Source organism: Convolutriloba macropyga, chromosome 1 (genome assembly GCF_964194025.1).
Source record: "Convolutriloba macropyga chromosome 1, txConMacr16.3, whole genome shotgun sequence".
Lineage (NCBI taxonomy): Eukaryota > Metazoa > Xenacoelomorpha > Acoela > Convolutidae > Convolutriloba > Convolutriloba macropyga.
Window position 1 is genome coordinate 30,217,578 of NC_134468.1, and position 22,966 is coordinate 30,240,543.

Sequence of the window (22,966 nt, forward strand, 5' to 3'; positions counted from 1 at the left end):
GGTTTAGAACTGAAGAAAATATATGAATTTTACTTGAATAATCAGAAGAAAATTATGAGTGAAACTAGAGTTAGTGTTGAAGATATTTTTGGTAATAGGGTTGAGAATGTTATTAGTAATGAACAATTACAGAAATTGAGTAGTTTTTTAGCAACAATGAAGTAAGCATATCGATTAGGAAGTCATTATTCAAGAAAACTATAGATATTAGCTTAAAACCTATTGATAAGTCAGAGCCATCTGCGCCCGAATTACCACTATATGATGAAATTGTTTGAAATTTAAATTATTATATAAAATGATTGAAAAACACTGTAGTAAATGCAATGTTGTGAAATCTATTAATGAATTCTGTTCTGATCAATCAAAACGAGATGGATTTTATTCATCCTGTAAAAAATGTCACAATAATGAATCATTGAGATGGATGAAGGATAATAGGATTCGATTTAATGAAAGTAAAAGAATTCGTGATAAAAACAGATATGCTAACGATATTAATTTTAAACTCGCAACCAACTTGAGAAACAGATTAAGAAAAGCACTATTAAATCAAGTAGCATCAAAAAACGATAAAACTGAAGATTTATTGGGGATAAGTTATTCAGAATTTAAAGATTATATTGAATTCCTAATGACTTCAGATATGGGTTGGAAAAATATTGAATTAGACCATGTTAGACCACTATCTTCATTCGATTTAAAAGATTGCGAACAACTGAAAGAAGCTGCACACTACTCTAATATTCAACATTTGTTAGCAAAGGATAATCGATTAAAAAGCAATCGCATTCACGAATATGATCTATGGTCACAATCAGAAAAACTATATGATTATGAAACATTTAAGTATTATTCTCAGCTACTAAATGAGTGAAACATATTGTGTGGGCGCCACTATTCACCAACAATTAACGAAATAAAAACTGAAAAAGTTAATCCAAAAACTAATAAACTTATCGTAGTCATAAGAGGAAAATGTTCCATCTGCAACAGAAACAAATCTATGATTTTAACCAGATAAATGACTCGTGGTGAAAATTTTCAGAAACGTGGAAAATGTAGAAATGGGCATTGTAGTACCTTATCAGGGGTAGCTTGGACTGATTTGAACAAAAATGGAACAATTCTAAAACTTCGCGACATATGTCCAAATAAAAATTGCAAATGTCAAAAGCAGATAACATTTACTCCTAGGCAATTTGAATTAGAAGGTTTGGGTTTTAAGAATTTCATGAAAAAAGTATTTAAGGGTAGTAAGACAGCATGGAACCGCTTTCTAAAACCTGTTGTTAACGAGGTTGCACCTGTATTTGGTACGATGGTCGCTGCAAAATTGAAAAACCCAAAAGCTGGTCAAACAACTACATAAATATTAAAATCTATTTCAGGTGGTGAAATTTTAACACTAACAGATAATTATGGGGGCGAAGGAGTGAAAATTGGAGATCTAACAACTGGTGGTGCTTTATATCTTTATCGCTGATTAAATGAAAAAGGACTCAATTAAAATTTTCGTTGATGAAATTTATGATAATCCACCTAAAAAGATTTACCCAACTAATAAAACTATTGTTAAAAGTATAGATGATACTTGGTCAGCAGACCTTCTTGATCTCGTAGATTATGGTGTTAAAAATAATAGAGGTTATTGTTATATTTTAGTAGTTATACACAATTTTTCAAAGTATGGATGGACAATTCCACTGACGAATAAATATGCAACTACTATCAAAGAAGCATTTGAACAAATAATAACAACTTCAAAAAGAAAACCAAACTTAATTGAAACCGATGATGGAAAAGAATTCGCTAACAAAATCTTCGAATCTTACCTAAAATCTCAAAACATTAAAAGATATTCTAGATATACATCGAAAGGAGCAGTTTTCGCAGAAAGATTTAACAGAACTATAAGGAATCTTTTGAAAAAACCAGTATTTGAAAATGGTGACGCTAACTGGATTGATACTCTTGACTCAATAATCAACAAATATAATAGCACAATTCACAGTTCAACAAAAATGACACCAATTCAAGCTTCTAAAATTATTAATCAAAAGAAAGTATTAAATAACTTGCAAGATAAGCGGAAAAAACAAAAACCGAAATTTAAATTAGGAGACTTAGTTAGAACCGCTGACATTGATAAAACTTTCTCCAAAGGTGATACTACAAATTGGAGTAATAAGCTATATATGATAACAAAAGTAATTCATGAGACTATACCGAGTTACCATATTGATTTTTTGCCTGAAAGATATAATCAATCAATATTGAAGAAGTCAAAATTAACACTAAGCGAAAATGATCAAGTTATGTCAAAACTAAAAATAATTTGAATAAATTTAACTATAATAAATGAAATACATTAACGGAAATTTTTATAGAGAACTTGAGAATGAAAAATATATAATTCATGATGGTAAAATTATGTTTGAAAGAAAAATACCAAAATCTTTGAAAACGAGATATGAAATTATGTTTGATACAAAACTTACAAAAACACAAACAGTAGTAGAATTAGACGATGGGACACTACAGCTGATGGAATCACAGAATCAAAAAAACTTACCGAAGATGAAATAATTATGAAATATGCTACTATGTGTGTGAGCTGCAACTGAAGATATTTTATTGAATTTCCATATGAATATAGATGTTTAATCTGTAACGCTAAAGCAATAAAACCAAAACGAAAACTAACAAAATTACAAAGAAAAAGACGAGCTAATTTCAGTAATAGATTTAAATTTGCAGAGTTGAAAATATCAGTTATTTGTATGGATGTTATGCAGCTCTATCGTGAGTCAAATCCAAATTTAATTGCAGCAATTTTATTATTACTGAAGAAATCGAAATTAAATTTTAATGATACTTTATTTGAAAAATATTGTAATATGCTTGATAATTTAGGCTCTAGTGTGGTTTTAGATGCAAAAGGTGTGTGGGTGTATGGAGATGAAGCATTAAGGCTCGTTAAATGGTTACAACTCGATAAATATTATGATAACATTAATTATTTTGATTTAATTTACACTATAATGAATAAAGACAAAAACATAATAATAACTTTAGAAGTTTTTGATAGTATAAATGAGCTTACCAAGTGATAGTGATGGAGAGACTATATATAGTGATAGTGAAATAAGCAGTGATGAATCTATACACGATTCTGATTTTGATTTTATTGATGATTCAAGTAGTGATGAATCAGATAGTAGTGATAACTCTGACGATGAAATTTTGAATGATAAATGTACTATTTTCAAGTCTACAGTAATAGTTCGCTAATATATTACTCGAACAAGTTTGACAGCTTTGTTGAGCTTGTAAATAATACTAATTTTGATTTTGATTATGTAGATAAATTCGGCTACCAAGTATACTTATTCAAAGATTCAAAACTATCAAATATTTTACTTTGAAAAATTTATTTGAATAAATTATTTCCTAATAAATGGAGACGCGAAAATGTGATATCTGTAATGTTGAAGTTCAAAGAGCTTCGTATGCAAAACACTTACGGAGTAAAATGCATGAAGATAATCAAAGAATAATTCCTTCTAATTTCTTTAAAGAGAGTGAAGTGAAGCCTAAAACTGTTGTTAGAAAAAAAGTACCAACTTTGAAAGAACTATCAATGAAAAAATTATTAACTATACAAAAGCCTAGTGAAATTGATTCTCAGTTAGCTCAGAAAATGATTAATCCTTATTATTTTTCTCAAAGATTAAATTTAGCCTACAAAATCGAACTTGATTCTCATAACATAAACCATCTCAATAGTAAAATTACAGTTCGAAGCAAATATGATCTCAGAATTGAAGATAGAGATATCAATAATATTTTTAAAGAAATGGCATTAATCTATGCAAGATTGATAGGACAATATAAATTTAAATATCAAGTTGTATTTTCAGCTCTATTTGAGAAAATGAATGATTTTGGTTACATTGAAAATAAAACTGAAATGTACATTAGTTTGAAATTAAATCACGTACTAACTTTAAGTGATTTGGATAACTTAACTATCAATTCTCAAGTTGAATCACAAATCGAAAATAAACAAATGAAAGAATCTGGTTGGGTATTCGACAAATTAGTTTCAATGACTATCTATTTTTATAAAACTAATGAATTAAATGGGTCTTCATATGTAAAATTACCTTTGAAAACTCAAGCATTATTAAATATACAGAATAAAGATAAACTTTGCTTTTTATGGAGTATACTAGCTCACTTACACCCCTGTAAGAATGAACATCCTGAGAGAACTTCTAGTTATGTAGAATATTTCAATGAATTAAATATTGATGGATTCGATTTTACAAATGGATTCAAAACTTCAGATGTTAAGAGATTTGAAACAGCTAACAATCTCTCAATTAATATTTTCGGATTAAAATTTAACTTGGAAGGCAAACATAAATTAGTACCTATTGAGCTTTCAAAAAATGAACATGAAACCACAATTGACTTATTAATTTATAAAAATCACTATGTTCTAATTAAGAAATTGCACCCATTTATAGGTAATTCAAAATGTAAATTTTTTTGTAGAAGATGCTTGAGTTGCTTTGAACATGAACATGTGCTGAAAAAACATAAAGATAGATGTGATCAACAGGATTTCACTGCAATTAAACTCCCACTCGATAATCAATTAAATTGGAAAAAGCATTATCAAAAAATACCACTATATTTTAGAATATATGCAGATTTTGAGTGTAATAACTCACCTGTAGAGTCGAATGTGGGACTTCACACTACTAATATAAATAAACAGAATCCAGTTTGTAATGGTTACTATATTGTAAGCGATTTACCCTCAGTATTACAAAGTGGTTATGTGTCAAATTTTGGTCCTAATAATGTAGATTGGTTTGTAGATGAAATTATTAAATTAGAAAACAAAATGAATTTCTATTTTAAACATACTAATGTTGAACTGAATATGCTTCCTGAAGATGAATATAATTTTGAAAAAAGTGATAAATGCTGGTTTTTTGAGTTACCTTTTGAATCAGCTAAAGTTAGAGATCATTGTCATTTGACTGGTAAATATCGAGGTGCTGCTCATGAAAGTTGTAACATCAATGTTAAGAAACAACAAAGCAATTTTATTCCAGTAATGTTTCATAATTTTAGTAAATATGATTGCCATCTGTTTTTTAAAACTTTATTGAGTAAGTAAAAATCACAGAAATTAAAAGTAATCCCAAAAACAAATGCAGAATACATTTCATTTAATTTTGGTTGTATAAGGTTCATAGATAGTTATAGATTTTTGCAATCATCACATGACTCATTAGTAAAGTCCCTACAAGAAAATGACTTAGTATTACTCAAAAAAGAATTTCCTGAAGATATAGATCTCCTCAACAAAAAATTAGCATATCCATATGAATATTTCAAATCATTTGAAGATTATGAGATTTCATTTGATAATTTACCAAGGGAGAGTTACTATAGTAAGCTTACAAATGGATATCCAAAAGAAGAAGAAATTGAACGTACAAATAAAATAATTGAGGTATTTGGAGTCAAAAATGGTAGAGAATTGACTGAATTATATTTGAAAACTGATGTAATTTTGTTAGCAGATGTTTTTGAAAAGTTTATTAAGGTATCTGTGGTACCAAGGTACCTATCTCCGAATGGAGACGAGAAACTAGTAACCATGCACCTACAAGTATTAGCTATAAACTCTCTTAAACTATACGATAAGTTTATATATTATAATCAAGTGTAGTACTTGATCATAGTGAAGCCACATTACTTTATGTTCATCCTTACTGATAGTTATGAAGTGTTAAGAAGTGTTAACATGATTCTGACAGGTATCTGTCTAGCACCTGACATAGTGCAAATGCATAACAATGCAAAAGCGCAGTTCTGCCTTATTGTGAGTAACGTATAGTATTATTCTCATTCCAAGTGGAATTTACGATTGAATCGAAAAGCAGTTTTCTCGCTCACCACATGGCGCAGTCAACACTAAAATCTCCGATGGGAGTCCCGTTATTCTGGGAAACAGGAGCAAACCCGAATCAAGAATGGGCCCAATGGTTCTCAACATTTAAGCTAGCCGTAATGGCAAAAGAAAATCTAAAAGTGGACAAATTGTTGAGAACAAAACCAACACCAGCCGACTTATTCTATCCGGCAAAGCCAAGTCTAGAAGAACAACGACCAAACGAAACAAAGGAAGAGTTAAGAAAGAGAGATATAAGGAATCAGAGAAGAAAAATTGATTGGGAGAATGAATGTAAGACGATAGAATTTAGAGGACCATATGTGGATAGATACCCATGGGACGAGGCGGACACGAAGATCAAAAAATTATTATATCTATCAATAGGCCAAGAAGGGACACGACAATACCATCAAAATAATCCACACACGAACATAGACACATGTAGCACGTATGAATTTGCACACGAATTAGCCATCACTTTCACAAAGCCCAGAAACACGACCTACGACAGATTCCAAATCATCAACGCACGACAAGAGCCACATGAATCATTAGAAACATTCTATAGTAGACTTCGAGAACTGGGAGCAAAGGCAGCATTTGGGGTTGTAGAACAGGACCTAGTGAAAGACTTCTTCATCGGCAAAATGAATAATACAGCCATACAAATGGAACTCCTTTCGGAGATGAGAACACCTGCACAAGCACTCAACTATGCACTAGCAAGAGAACGAGGACAACAAAACCAAAAAGAAATATTGAGAGGAAATAACTCCACATGGAACACCACGGTTGCACACTTATCAGCACGCAAAACAAAATCAGCAATTCTTCCAACACCACAAAACACAAAACAATATCCACAATGTTGGAGATGCGGAGGATCGTTCACACCAAACCACAACAACAACAGTCCAGCAAGAATCTCACAATGCAATATATGCAAAAAACAAGGACACTTCGCAAAAATGTGTCGTTCACAGATACCATCACTACCCAAAAACAGAGGACGGTACCAACAACGACAATTTCAACAAACAAGAAATGTCAAAAACATCATCGAGGAAGAGGAAGAAACTATTGCACCACCACTAGAAGAAGAGGAAGAGGAAGAAACAATTGACCCAGAACAAACAATGTATATAACAGAACTCATGGAGGATTGGAATAAAATTAATCTGATAGAAAGAGATTTTAAAGAAACAAAAAACTGTGACATAAACAACCGAACTCCACATGGAGAAATTCTCATTCAAACAACCATAAACAAAACACACAAATTAGACTGGCTCGCAGATACAGGATCCCCACGGAGCTTCATTTAAATCAAAACAGCTAATGAAATCTTACAAAACAACAACAAGATGAACATGGAACCATACAGCGGACAAACGAAATTCAAATGTTTTAACAACCAAGACATACCAATCATAGGACAAATCCACATGGAACTACATTCAGGATCCTGGACAGCAAAAAAACTGCAACATACTAGTGGTAAAACACGGCTCACAAAACCTGATGGGAAGGGACATCCTTGCAAAACTGGGACTAACTCTAACACAACAACAAAATGAAGGTAAGAAAATTCTTAACATCAACGAAAACATTATCGAACAAAACATAACAAAATGGATATTCAAAAAATATCCACACCTTTGCACAAGACTCGGTAGAAGTAAAAATCACATCGCAAAATCCATCATGAAACAAGAAAAACACCAACACAACACAAGGGAAGAAGAGTACCACTACATCTAGTCCAAAAAGTGGAAAATGAACTACAAAAACTAATAGAAGACAAACAGATTATCCGTCTGGAGAAATGCCCAGATGATTTACACATAAGTCCAGTAGTAATAACAGTAAAAAAGGACAAGTCAATAAAAATAGCACTAGACTCAAAAGAGCTAAACAAAGCAATTCACAAAAATAAATACCAAATGCAAAGTATTGATCACCTAACTGACTCATTGGCAATGCAAATAGCATCAAACAAAAACAATGAAGGACCATGGTGGTTTAGTAAAATCGACCTAAAATACGCTTACAGTCAAAAACCATTAGACGATAGCATCGCTGAACACTGCAACTTCAACATCCTAGGAGGGAAAGCAACAGGAACATACAGGTTCATAAACGGCTTCTACGGATTAACAGATATGCCGGCTACATTCCAAAAAACTATAGATAAGACGCTAGAAGGTTGCAAAAACTACTTCGCATTCCTAGATGACATACTAATCGCATCAAAAGGAAAGCTAAAAGAACACGAAGAAACATTAGATATAATACTAGACCGACTAAACAAAGAAGGACTAGCAATTAGCTTACAAAAGTGCGAGTTTGCAAAACAAGAATATGAATGGCTCGGATTCAAAATAACTCCACATGGAGTAACACCATTAATAACCAAAACGGAAGCACTACAAAAACTCGATATACCGAAAACTCTCAAACAACTGAGATCATTTATGGGTAGCATTCACCACCTAATTAAATTTATTCCACACCTAGCCAAAATATCAGAACCATTACGCCCATTATTAAAAAAGGAAAACGTCACAGCATCAAATAAATTAAAATGGGAAGAAAAACATACAAAAACATTCGAAAACATCAAAACACAATTAGCAAAAATCGTAGAAAACAAACATTTTGATGTTGACAAAGACACAAGAGTTAAATGCGATGCAAGTAAATTAGGACTAGGGGCAACACTAGAGCAGAAAACAGACAATATATGGCACACCATCGCTTTCGCTAGCCGATTCCTGAATACAGTAGAACAAAGATATAGTACAAACGAATTAGAACTACTAGCAGTAGTCTGGTCTCTCGAACATTTCAAACATTACCTACAAGGATCGGAGTTCACACTCCAAACGGATCACCAGGCATTACTGACAGCACTAAAAGAAAACAGAGGAAACAAAACCTACCAAAGTAGGCTTACTCGCTGGGTTGACAGATTACTACCATTTAATTTTAATATAGAACATATCCCAGGTAAACAAATGGGATTCGCAGTTTATTTTAGTCGAAATCTAAATGGAATAGCAATCCCACCATCCGTAGAAGATACACATTTCATAATAAATCAGATAAACGACTTTAAATTTACACTAATTAAGAACACATTACGCAACAATACCAGCAATGCACATAACAACGATGACGTCATTAATCGTTCTCAACACAAGCACCGTACAAAACACGCTTTTTGCCATTCTCGCCTTAGAAAACAGTCGCCAAATTTAACACGCTATTCAAATACACAATTTCTCCAAACGGAACACATTAACTCAGTCAAATTAAAACATAATCAAATTAGCTCCTTATCTATTCCTTTAAAAAACTTTATAAATACATCTACAAATTTTCATTATACAAACCAATTTATTAACGCAATCACTAGAAATAGACCACATATTGAAACGGCGAATAGACCCATTATTAGAAGAAACAGAGCACCCAACAAAAGAAAAACAACAACACAGAAGATGGACAACCTAACAACCAGACCACCCCTAATTACAATTAGTACCCAAACGGAGGACATTGACAACACAGGCAAAGGACGGGACCCAAAACAACCAGAACTTCACCCAAAAATCTTTCCCCTCAGCAATAGTGAAACAATACCCAACTATAGAAAACATCTTTCACAAGTATTTGGAGAAGAATTCCTCGCGGAGGCAACGCGACAGGACAGAACATTAACACCCATCATGAAAATGATTAAGGAGAAAGATTGGGAGGCACTAAGAAAATCCAACAAGTATTTTTACTCACTGCGAAAAGACCTCTCCATAACAACATCAGGATGCATGCTATACGACAACAAATTAGTAATACCACGAAGTCTAAAACAATTTCTCATCGACGCAATACACCAAACGCACCCGGGTCAAGCAGGAATGCTAAGTTTAGGAAATTTAATTTGGTTCCCTTGCATACATCACAGCCTAACCTCGAAAGCCCAAGCATGCGAAGAGTGTACAAGACAAGGTAAAAATCTAAAACCTATAATACCTAAGCAAAAGTAGGGAAAACTCCCACATTTGGAAAAACCAAATGAAGAACTCCAAATGGATTTCGCAGGCCCCTTCCCTTTTAGAAATCACACAGACAACTATTATATTTTAGTATCAGTGGATAGATACTCTAGATTCCCAACTGACCAAGTCTTTAAAAACTGCGACGCATCAACAGCAATAGAATATTTAGAAGAATACTGTAAGTTCCACGGTATACCACGGTCATTAAGGTGCGACCAAGCACAAGCATTTAAATCTAGAGACTTTAACGTACATTGCAAGAACAATAACATAAAACTCATCCTAGCTCCAGCTGGAGATCATAGAGCAACGGGCATGGTCGAACGCCTTATCCAAACAATAAAACGAAAATTAGGTGTAATGGCTATAGATCCATTATGGTCATCAGAAGATATCACAACAATTGTATCAAATATTATTCAAAATATCAGACTAATTCCAAACAGAATAACAAAAATAACCCCATTCGAAGCACACTTCGGTAGGAAACCAAACACTGCATTATCAAATATAGTAACAAAACCAAACAAACAAAATTTATCATATAAAATGATAAAACATTTCGCTTCAGATCGCAAACTACTCAAGCAACCAGTCCTGTCTCCTGCGACAATCTGGAACATGGATCAGGACTCGGAGCCAGAACTGAACACACAGTATAGAGAAGATGCGAAGAAAGGAACAAGACCAGAGGTAAACATCGCATCAGAAACCGACGACTCCGAGAATGCGCCGCTGCTTAGCCCCACGCGCACCCCGGGTAAGATAATACCTTCTAAACTTGAAGTCACATTCGGAGACAAAACTACAACACTAATATACGGTAAAAAAAAACAAGTAGCACGAAAATCTATAGCACGAAAAGCACCTGAACCACGGGGAACACTAAAACCACAATGGAACATAATTGAAAATGGCACAATCACAAATTACTCACCACACACAATCACACTGGACACTAACAATAGAAAAAACACAGTTATTAGAAAGAGTGACTTAGCAATAGTAACACAACCACTGACACCACATCAAAGACAACCATCACCACCGAAAAGATTAATACACATGGTAGCATGCAAATCACTAAGAGAATACAATAATAACAAAGAAAAAATTAAACAATTTTGTTTAGAAGAAAAGAGACAAATGAAGCAAAGACAGGAACAATTGAAACAGGGAACAAGCACCGCAACAACTTCGGCTCCAAGCGGAGAAAATCTTTACAGCCACGAACAAATAGTCTCGATTGCGAAAAAGAACCAAAGGACACAACAGCAGAAGAGAAGAACCAATAAGGCACAAGAGACGCCTGCAAGGAAACAACAACCACAAAAACAGCATGAAAAACATCAATTCACACCGCGTAGAAACAAAAGACACGTGATGCCCCAGAAAGAAAAACGAAAGAATAAACCAAGCTCAAGCGATACGTTCCGAACGAAATCAAGAGCAGCAGCATTACATCAATCAAAACTCCATATGGAGAAACAAAATCGATCTTTTATGAAAGTCAACGAACAAGAATTATTAAAATCCCCAACAATTGAATGCATAACCATCTCGGACTCCACTGAAAATAGCCCAATAAAGGTGTTTACATCAGATAACAAATACGACTTTATAATTACATCACCGGACAGCCCCGAAATACCCCCACAATTCGAGTCAAGAATTTCAACTCCAAAGTTGGACAAAGCGGTCGGAAAAATACAAAAACTGAAGGCATCCCCTAAGTTCAGCAGCTCGCCAATCCTAAACATAACAACTCCCCATGGAGGCACATCGGAAAAGGAGAAACAAAGCAGCTCAAAAGCCATCACCAATCCAGTTGAGGCATCAATGAAAGACAAAATAGAAAAAGCACAGGACTCAGCACCGGCACCGAAGAACAACCAACAAGAGAATGAAGAAAATAAGCCTACAACTGAAGGTATCTTGGTAAACGAACGTAACGAAGACCATTACACTGCATCACCATCGCCAGCAAAGAGCATATCAAACCAAGCGACTTCTACGAGGAAGAATTACACAAGTGAAATTCTTCACAGTGGCCGGGGGAGTGTGGTACCAAGGTACCTATCTCCGAATGGAGACGAGAAACTAGTAACCAAGCACCTACAAGTATTAGCTATAAACTCTCTTAAACTATACGATAAGTTTATATATTATAATCAAGTGTAGTACTTGATCATAGTGAAGCCACATTACTTTATGTTCATCCTTACTGATAGTTATGAAGTGTTACGAAGTGTTAACATGATTCTGACAGGTATCTGTCTAGCACCTCACATAGTGCAAATGCATAACAATGCAAAAGCGCAGTTCTGCCTTATTGTGTGTAACGTATAGTATTATTCTCATTCCAAGTGGAATTTATGATTGAATCGAAAAACAGTTTTCTCGCTCACCACAGTATCCATAAAGGAATTTGGTATAAATCCACTATACAGCGTGAGTTTACCTGGTTATACTTGGCAATGTGGGTTGAAATATACTAGTATTAAATTAGATACCTTACAAGATAAAGATATGATATTATTGCTTGAAAACAATATTAGAGGTGGAATAAGTAGTGTTATGGGTGATAGATATGTGAAATCTGATGATTACAAGAAAATATTATATATTGATGCTAATAATTTATATGGATATGCAATGTCTCAATCATTGCCTTATCAAGATCTAAAATTTGATTCTATTGATATTGAAACTATACCTTCAACTCCTGATGATTCTGAAATTGATTATTTTGTAGAAGTTGATTTGAAATACCCAGATGAAATTAAAGACAAAACAAAGAACTTCCCATTTTGTCCAGAGAATAAATTTTCATCTACTGATAATTTTACAGATTATATGGATCTCAATAAACCTGAAAGTTATGTTAAATGTAAGAAACTAATTTGTGATTGGACTGATAAGCAAAAATATCTTGTACACTACCGATTGCTCAAATTTTTTGTGAAACATGGTATGGAAATTACGAAAGTTCACGAAGTTATATCATTTAAGCAGTCCTGCTGGTTGGAAAAATATATTGATTATAATACCCAAAAACGAAATAAGACTAATGATGATTTTGAAAAAGACTTCTATAGATTATTGAATAATGAATTTTATGGTAAAACTATGGAAAATGTTAGGAATAGAATCAGAGTTGAATTTCTAAAGAATAATGAAAATGAAAAAATTTTGAAATGGCAATCTAAATTATCATTCAATGGCATTCATAAGACTTATGAAGAGTATAGTTCTTTCACTTTCAAACAAACAGAAGTTCTGATGGATAAACCTATTTATTTAGGATTTGCAGTACTAGATTTGAGTAAATTGCTAATGTATGAAACTTATTATGAAAAACTACAACCATATTTTGGTTTAGAAAATATTCAAAATCACTATACTGATTGTGATAGTATGGTTTTAAGTATTAAGACTGATAATATTATTAACGATTTGAACAATCTTGAAGATTTATTTGATTTTAGCAATTTGAATACTAATAATGAATTATTCAGTAACAAAAATAAAAAAGTACTTGGTAAATTTAAAATTGAAACACCTGAAAGTATTTGGATAGATGAATTTATAGCTTTGAGAAGTAAAGCATATGCATTCAAATGTAATAACAAATCAACTAATAAATTAAAAGGAATTACTAGAGCACAAGCAAAAAATATTAAATTTGAAGAGTATTATAATTGTTTATTTGGAAAAGAATACCAGAAGACTTGTGATAATTATTTAATAAGATCAATTAATCATGATATGTATCTTCAGAAAGTTGAGAAAAAATCATTAAATGCATTTGATGAAAAGCGAAAATATATAAATGAAACTGAAAGTATACCTTGGTAATAATAAATTTATTCATTGAAGTTTATTTGCTGATTCGGTACCTAAAGAGATAATATATTCATGTATAGTTGTATTCAAAATGTCGACAGAGTGTGAATATATAAAACTCAAAATTATATGCTTGCCAAAGTGCGGATACACAGGCATTCGAATTATTTTTTATCATTATGTGAACATATTTATTCAATTATTTTTATCAGCATATGAATATATTTAATCAATAATAATTCTAATTTTTACAATATGCGTAGCTGGCCCGCCGGCGAGGCAAGTAGTGTGTGTTTCTTCGCATTGACTTCATGGGGTGAGGACGGTGAGGTTGTTCAAGTTGTTGTGGGAATTCTGAGCGAGAGTGAGTGCGAAGCACGAACGGTGAGCTACGAAGTAGTGAGCGAGCGATGAAATCTCACTCCAGGTTGGACGGCCAATGCGTCCTTGCGTCGTGGAGTCAAACGGAGAAACACACACTACTTACGCATGATGCAACAGGGCATTTACATAATTTATTTATTTTCAAAGGTCACATGCGCTCCGAAAGGACACCATTGACCCCTATGGATCGTTTTGAGGCGCCTTTGTGAGGAAGATAAACAAAAGAGTTTGTTGGGTTTATGCAGGGAAAAGGGCTTACTATGTGTCTAAAAAAAGTTTCAACTAAAACCAAAACACAATTCTTGGAGTTAAATGGCAGTAAACAGCTTACAAATATCGATGGCTTCAATCAGCCAAAAATATAGTTTTTTATGTCTAAAGAGCCAATAACATAGTTTTTAAGGAAACTTGTGGCAAAAATTTTAGCCTGTTTTTCTTTCATTTTTCTCAGGCTTTTGAAAAAGTAGGATCTAAACCTAGCAAGCAGTAGCATAGTTTTCTCAACCTTACTTTGATTGATTGAGCAGTTACTTAGTTTAGTGTAACTAACTTTAAATTGTTTTTTGTTTTTCTCATCTCATCAATTTTACTCAGCTCTTTTTCTTCGATTGCTTTTTTCAGTTGTTCGACATTGCATTCTTTTCGTATCACTTTTATCAGCAGTTGTAAGATCGTATATCGAGATGAATGCAGGCCTGAATTGTGGATTTAGTTAGAAGCATAGCTGCAAAATAAAAACAATAGTTCATCGTTTTTAAACTGAGGACTTCGTACCCTCCCTTTCTGAAAATTGCGATCAAATTTTTCATTCAAAAGAACGCAGTACAAGAAAGTTTTGTCAAAAGTTATGCCAATCATTATTGGTGAGCGGAAGATTAGGAGTTCATTACAGTGAACAGTTGTTGTTAGAATGCGTGCTAGGACATTAGACTGAAAGAGCAAGAGATTGAAAGGGAAAATTGGGACGATAGAGAAGGAAACTATTCATAATGTTGCGAATTGACTGATCAGATTTAATAAGCTCTCACTTATAATACATAGCATTGCGATAAATTCATATAGCCGAGTGGCGTGATAGCCGAGAGGTAAGGTGTGTGACTCACACTCCAATGATTGATAGTTCAATCCCCTGCCTCCGTGAAGCTGTCTGTGTAAGGATGAGCTCTTACTTAACCATAGCTTCAGGGTGACCATAGCCTGACGAATGTTGGCTGCAATGATGGTACCACGTGAAAGTTTCAGACGCAAAAAAAGTGGCCACAGTCACCAAAAAAGAGCAATGCTGCTCATAAAAAGAACAGTCTGAAATGTGGGAAATAATAAGAACAAGGGCAGCTGACAACAGGCCGCCGTAGCCTAATGCTGTTCCGCTGCGATTACGCAGGAACCAAAAATTATTATATAAAGGCCCACGGGTCGCTAAGACATGCGGCCATGGCTCGCCCGCTTTAGGCATGGTCAGATGTGATTATTTAGAGCCAGCATACAAATAACGCTTAATTTCAGCCAATGAGAATAGAGATAAATTTTCGATTTTTGTCCCATTTTTTTTATCTAATGACTTTTCTATCTATTTTGAATCCGGCCATCGTTTGAACGATTTGAAGTGCAATAATTGTTCATATTTAGAAAATGCTAATCTGAAATGTGGGACTTATCTTACATATTTCGTAAGAATCTGCCCCTCCCTGTGCGTCCAGAGTGAATGCAGCAATCATGGATACATTGGACTCTGGCACCACGTACAGTGAGATGACTGCCTTCGGAGCTGTGAAACCAGACACCTGACTTTTTGGCAGCAACGACTCAAAAACTCCGCTTGTTACTCTCAATTTGAAGATGTACTTAGTCCTAGCGTCCAAGTTTTCGAATTCCGTGGTCGTTCCGGGACTCACTACGGTTTCAGATCGTAGTGAATCGCCATTTTCTGCGCATAGTTCAACGTTATAAGATGAAGATACACCCGGTACCTCCCAGCGAACTTCGATTGAGCTTGCAGTTTGAGTATTAATGGAAATAGATCCCTTTGCGGGGTGTGTCTGGCCATTATTAGTAGCAACGGCGCTAATTTTGCCCTGATACTCAACTTTGACATCAACCTCGATTGAACCTCCGTTTACAAGAGAGCCAACAGCAAACGTTCGGGCAGACGACAATGCAGTTTCTGATCTTACGCTCCCTTGGTTATATCTTAAAGTTAACTGAAACTCGTCAACATTTCCTGTGTACGACCATGAAATTTCCACAGAATCGATTGTGCCTTGGTTATTAACTGACAAGCTAGTTACTGGTTCCGGAACTGTAACCGCAGTCAAATTCTGATCTTCAAGAGACGTTAAACCCGAATCAGCACCTCGATAGACGATGTTGTACTCGTAAATTGTTGCCGGTTTCCTCGACTGTATCACGTGATCTCCCGATGACGTCATATTCGATGTCTCGTTGCTGACTGGATCAATCTGAGTGAATGTAGCATAGTCGGTTTTCTTCGAGTCGAATTGAGCCGAGAACACAATGGTATTGGTAGTTGTAGTCTGCACAGATACTTGAGGCGATGAAGGATACGTATAAGCTGAAGTGACAGCCCACGTACTTTCCAATTCACCCTCGTGGGCTCTGACTGATATATGATATAGAGAATTGGGCGTCAACCCTGTTAGAGTGTGGTCACGTTTACTGGATGACGTAATGAGTAGATCAGTCGGATTCACTCGGGATGTGTCATCGGGGTCGGCCCTGATAGTAAAACTGTCGGAAGTTGTGTTCGGATCAATGCTCCATCCGATTTCAATTTGGGTAGAGGTGTCCGGGGTGGCGACTAAGTTGATCGGGGGCAGCACACTGCAATAATAGCTGTCCTTGTTTTGGCAGGAACGAGTGGAGAAGTCGAAAAGTTCATCAGTGGGGCACGTTTTAGCCACTCCTCCATCTAAACAAGTCAGGATAGTTATTGCAAGATAGCCTTGGCTTATATAAATCGGTTCTGTCTACTGCAAGAACCAGAATTATAAAATACTAAAAATTGAAATATAAAATTTGCTATCATTAAAAAATAAACATTTTTTACATTGATAGTAGTTGGCATAGTTAATTTTTTCTATCCTAATTCCGAGTAAAACTGATTCCAAGTCTGTCCAGAAAAATACCCTAAAACTTGTGTGATATTGGTTGATGGAGTACTGCATGTTTGGGCATGAACGCATAAAAGTCTGGTGAACGCTAGAAAATCTAGACATGAACGCACTGTTATCGACATCGATAATTCTTAATACATTGGTGCTTAGCAAATTTATTGCGAAATAATCAGTGTAAACATAAAAATTTTGATTAATTACACAGGAAATCTAGGAAGCAAAAGGCACGTGAAAACGAATTAAAGATATTTGACGAGGGTTTTTTGAGAAGCAACAAAAGAAGAAAGTCAAAACGATGCCTACCAACCGAGCACCCGTCCTCCCAAGAGGCATCGGTATTGCCACGCGCAAAACTCTGGTAAACGCACAAAAATCTGGACATAAGATCATTCCGTCTGGGACGGTCTGGACTCGGACACTTCACTTCTGAGATGGTCTGGACATACCGGTTTCAGTCTGGCGACTCAACTTCAGCGTTTTGAAAATCGTCAACTGATGATTCATTAAGATAATCATCTCATTTTTCCAAGAGTATTGCAAGATATTTGCTTGTTTCTGCAATTTAAATAAATCCAAGCTTGAGTATGGGCCTTTTCAACCGCTTGAGAATAGAGCCAGCGCACAGTATCAAGGGGATGTCCCCAGACCTTGAAAGGACTATAACGACCGAAAAGCAAAATTCTCACCGAGTTATGTCAAGCAAAAGACACAAGCAAAGTCAAGACTGCTCGAGTAGAAACGGTAAGATGAAGGAGAAAAAGAAAAAAGCTTGACGCAAGATTGTAAAGCAAAGTAACTATAAATGAACTTTCCTAAAAATCCAATAAAAAATTTATTTGGCAGCTCTTAATTCCAATGCAAATCAGCGCTAGATACTGTACAAAAATTATAGGAAAAAAAGTTTAAAAACTTGAAAAAGCGAATAAATAAATCAGATTATGATTGCCCGAGCTCCAAACTGATTGTTGGCGCAACGTCTAAACAGCAACAGAAACAATCAAACGGCCATAAATGTTTCTTGAAACTGAAAAAAAAATAAAATTTGAGAAAACTTAAAAATTACCGAAACTAAATTTGTTAACAGGTTGGGATTGAAAATCTATACTTCCTCCTTTTGGGAGGGGAAACCCTGAGCAACCAAAATCCTTAGCAATTGGTAATGGAAACGTCTAAGCCATCCATGAACCCAACGAACATTTTTGCCCCATATCAAGTTTTTTATTAGTTTTTACATGGTGCAAAAGTGAAATTCTTCATATATTGTCTATTTATAGTAAAATTGCTTAATACGTTTATTATGTGATCTTTTAGATGTCCATTCATGATCAGATGCCATTTTTTTCAAGCATTTGTTGTTAAGCATGTTGCATCCTTGGTTATGTTAACATACGCAAACAGTGTCGTAATTTGACATTTAGTATGTGAATATTGATCTAAATCTCTTTACTTGATTAACCAGTCAGAAACCAGAAACAATTATATTACCAATGTTTTTAACTGACTATTTGCGTTAACCAGTTTGCTTAAAGAGGGCAACCGTATTCTAATTGAAACCATCAGCAAGAGCAGATGGTATTAGAACCATATGTTATAATGAGCAGATGGCTCTCAGTTTGACTATAAATTGATTCTTAAAAAGGGTTAGTCTTTTTTTGTTAAGTTTTACAGGATCGTATAATTGGCACAATTTCTAAGTTAATTCAACTTTTGTACAAGAAGTTAGCACACTATTATCATTGAGTGAAGCTTTTTGTAATTAAAAGCGCTTGTTCATTATGCATAAATCCATAGAGAGGAGCGTGTAAAAGAGTTTTAGAGCCCTTGGAATCTAAAAAAGACGATCAGAGTTGCAGAGTTGTGCGGACTAAAAAGCAAGATTCAATTCGCACTGTGAGAGAAAAAACTCAGATGTTAGACTTAAATGTAAGAGATCTGCGTTCAAAAGAAAAGATCTGCATGTCATAGAGATAGATTGAGAAAAAGCTGTCGATCTGTCTGACTATCTAAAAACAGAACCGGTGGTACTCCGAAGCTCATTGACTTCGGCATCAGAAAATTCCTCATTATCATGCTCAAGTAGGTAACTAGCTAACCACAAATTATAATCGAAATGAACAGAAAAAAATGAAAGGGTATTTTCTACGTGTGTTTTTTAAAGCCTATTGCTGACCTGTCAGATCTGAGTGATGTGTTTGTGTTGAATTAATAACCTGTCCTAAGGTTCTGAAAACCAATATATCATTAATGTCATATTTAAAGAGGACTAATCTGTTAAACAATTCTGATGTAAAAACCAATGTTTATAGTTGCTACTTACCTACTACAATTTGTGACGCACAGTCTACATACTGTTTGTAGCACTTGTATCCAGTTTCTTTTCCCACAGAGTACACTGGCTCATTGCCATCAGCCACTCCGATGCACAGGTCAGTAATTGAGATCTGGTCGTCTTCTGAATCGAAGTCACCCTCACACATGGCAGAGTAGCGACTTCTTTTCAGACCACGTGAACTGCCTGCAAACTTTTGAGTGAAAACGCTTGTAACACCTAACGAGCGATGAGACGCCATGAGATAATAATTTAATTTTGACCCAAAAATGACTAATTTTGATCCTATATACTATATCACTATGCAGAATAATATAGTGGTATCAATGATAAACTATTTAACCAAAACTGAAACGACTTGTTCTTTCTCCAAGAAACACGAGGTTTGAAATTAATTATTTTTTCACTTTTCTGACCGTTTCACATCACAGACATTCACATTAAAATGAAAAATGGTTGTTAATTCAAATTTATGGTGAAATAGAAACTTGATTTTATGGGAATTTTATTAACCATTTGAAACAGAACTGCATTTATAAGCTTCACAGTGGCAAGTATAAGTTGACCAAAAGTTCTATTCTTTCTATTTTCATTCGAAAATTGAATTTACACAGAAGGATTTATTTATTACATAATGGACATAGTAAACATTGTGAAATATCCACAATTGGGAATTTGAGTAAACATGTAATTTGCATGCGAGAAAAATTCTTCTATGGGAAATTACAAGCTCTAAATTTTCAGAGAATTTTATTGTGGGCCTGTCATTAGAAGGCCTGTAAAGCGTAAAAAATATAAAAAGATTTTTCTCGAAGTTTGTTTTTTCCATGGAGTTGTGGAGGCCTAAATTTGTGAACATTTGTGCTGATTTCCGTTGTCATTGTTCACAATTTCAGGCTCTATGCAGTTTCCGTTTTCATTTTTGCTAAAAAATATGTAAAAAGTGTAAACTATAGTGTTAATGGTTTTCATTTTAAAGACAGAGAAATGTTCCTGAATTGTTCCTGAAGTATTCTTTTCTAACTAAATTTTTCAAAAATTTGCATTTTCTCAACAAATAGAACAACAAAAGTCTTCCTTGGCGCACTTTGTTAAAGCTTGCTACATTTACAAAACCAAAAAGTGCTGACGCAATGTCCTTAAACTCCAAGGAGGGCTATTTTTACTTCAGCATCCTATGAGGGTGTTCTGGAACCTAAATTTCGCTGGTTTTTGCTAATTAAACTCAAGAATTCGCAAAAAAGTATGGTTTCATATTGTTTTTTTTCGAAATTTTGATATATTGTCTCCTTCGCTAACAATTGAAACAATTAATTGTTTTTAGGAGAAGAGTAGTAAAAGCAAGGCTAATTTTGGTCTAATGGTTGATTTAACAAATATTTAAAAATGAATACCTTTCGATTTTCATTTTTAAAATTTTGTCTCAAACACTGACAAATTCCATTAAAGTGTAATTAAGTTCTATATATTTTGATTTCAGTGAAGAGCTCATTCTTTTAAAAATGATGGTTCTCCATTTTTTTTTGCCTGTATTTTGGCGTTTTCTTTGTAGATGCGTTTTCTTTGTAGATATTTTCGGAATTTTGACAAATCTCAACGGCTCCTTATGAAGATTTAAATGCAAATATTTAACTATTTCAGTTGACAGCTATTGTTTTGATGCCATTGGAAGAAACAAACTGTTTGTAATAATATTAACTTATCTTTGGCATTGACATTTTCGTCCTTTTTTTTCTATTTGTTGCCTAGTCCCATTAAGGAAAGGTCAAATATCTTCTCTAATGAAGTTCAAATTAATTTGTGTGATTCAGGATTTATATGATGCAATTTTGACTTCATTAATAATTTTTGCATATCTCATTTTTCAAATCAGACCCTGAGTTTTGATAGTAACTAATGTGTTGATGTTATTTGATTTTGTTGTTAGTCCTGCCGCGTAGCCTTGTTAATGGCCAATCTCAATGCCTCATTTGAGTTTATTGTTCCGACCCCACTTGTGGGGGGAGGAACTATATACTCAACTGGGTTTTTTTTTGTTCCGTGAATTTTGGCCGACCGATATATTCATCGTAGAGAAATGTGCATGGTATCATTAAAAAGCTCGTCCAGCGTAGAATTCGAAATTAAAAAGATTTTTTAGAATTTCGTTTTTTTTCGAGGAGTTATCGAGGTTTAAAATTTCATGTGAACACTTGATATTTGGTTCACTTTTACCGTAATTTTCGTTCGAATTAACGTTTTTTCTAAGAAAATTTTAATTCAAAACTAGATTTCACCTCACAGACTAAATCAATTTTAGGTTTTTAATAGACGAACGGAGATAATAAAGACTAGTTCTAGTCTTAGAGGGAAGTTTAATATATAAAAACATTCGAATTAGGTGTGGGAGCTCTTTTTTTTAGAAAATTTTGCATTTTTTTTGTTTTTTCAAGTCGCCTAGAGACTACTAGACACTTTTAATATCGAAGTTCCGTTAACGACAAACCTTTTTTACGATCAAATGAAGCCCAATGAACAAAAAATTTGTTTAAAAGGGATCGCTCATGTTTTTTTTTTTGGATTCGTATCTCAAATTTCGTATTTCAAATGAAATTTTGATTTATTTTTTGAGGTTTCACTAAAGTTTCATATTCCTATGGTATAAACTTGTTGACTAAAGGTGCAAAAGATTTGCTAATGAGCATTAAGTGAACCTATCTAGTGCTGTGAGTGGACAGCTAATGGCTGTTAAGATTTAATTAATTTTCGAATTTTTTTTAAAATTATTAAATCATAAACTTTTTTTTGTGAACTGTAAGTTCGTCTCAGTAAAAACAGGATTGAACTCCTTCATACAACTGCAACATAAGTTAATCTCATTGGCGGCTTCATCAAATAACTATTGGTTATACGTCTTCAATTCCACAAGATTTCAAACTTTTTAAAAAATTTTTTGGACATTTCGTTTTATTGGTTCATTTTGAAATTTTATCACGTCATCCTAAATTGATGACTCCATCTTCCTTTTTAGCGAAGACGTCCAAAGAATCATAGATAAAATTTTCTGGGAGAAAAATATGGTTTAAATGGCTTCAGCACTTTCTTCTCCCATTTTTCTAAAGAAATTATGGTTTTTGCCTGTGTTTGTTGTTTTTTTTTCATAGTCATAAGACATATTGTGATGTCCTATTGATTACCTAGGCATGATAAACATCCTTGTATTCACATCGTGGCATAGCTGAGCGAATTCATT

General features: G+C 34.1%; 1 protein-coding gene across 1 annotated transcript in view; it reads right to left on the bottom strand.

Moving 5' to 3' along the window:
* Positions 1-22,966, bottom strand: part of LOC142337736 (uncharacterized) — a 55,059-nt gene that overhangs the window by 28,221 nt on the left and 3,872 nt on the right. The window contains exons 2-3 of the mRNA XM_075387215.1: positions 19,723-19,920; positions 15,935-17,200 (exon numbers count right to left, since the gene is read on the bottom strand). Of these exons, the coding sequence (XP_075243330.1) occupies positions 15,935-17,200; positions 19,723-19,920 (1,464 nt within the window). The remainder of the gene's footprint in view (positions 1-15,934; positions 17,201-19,722; positions 19,921-22,966) is intronic.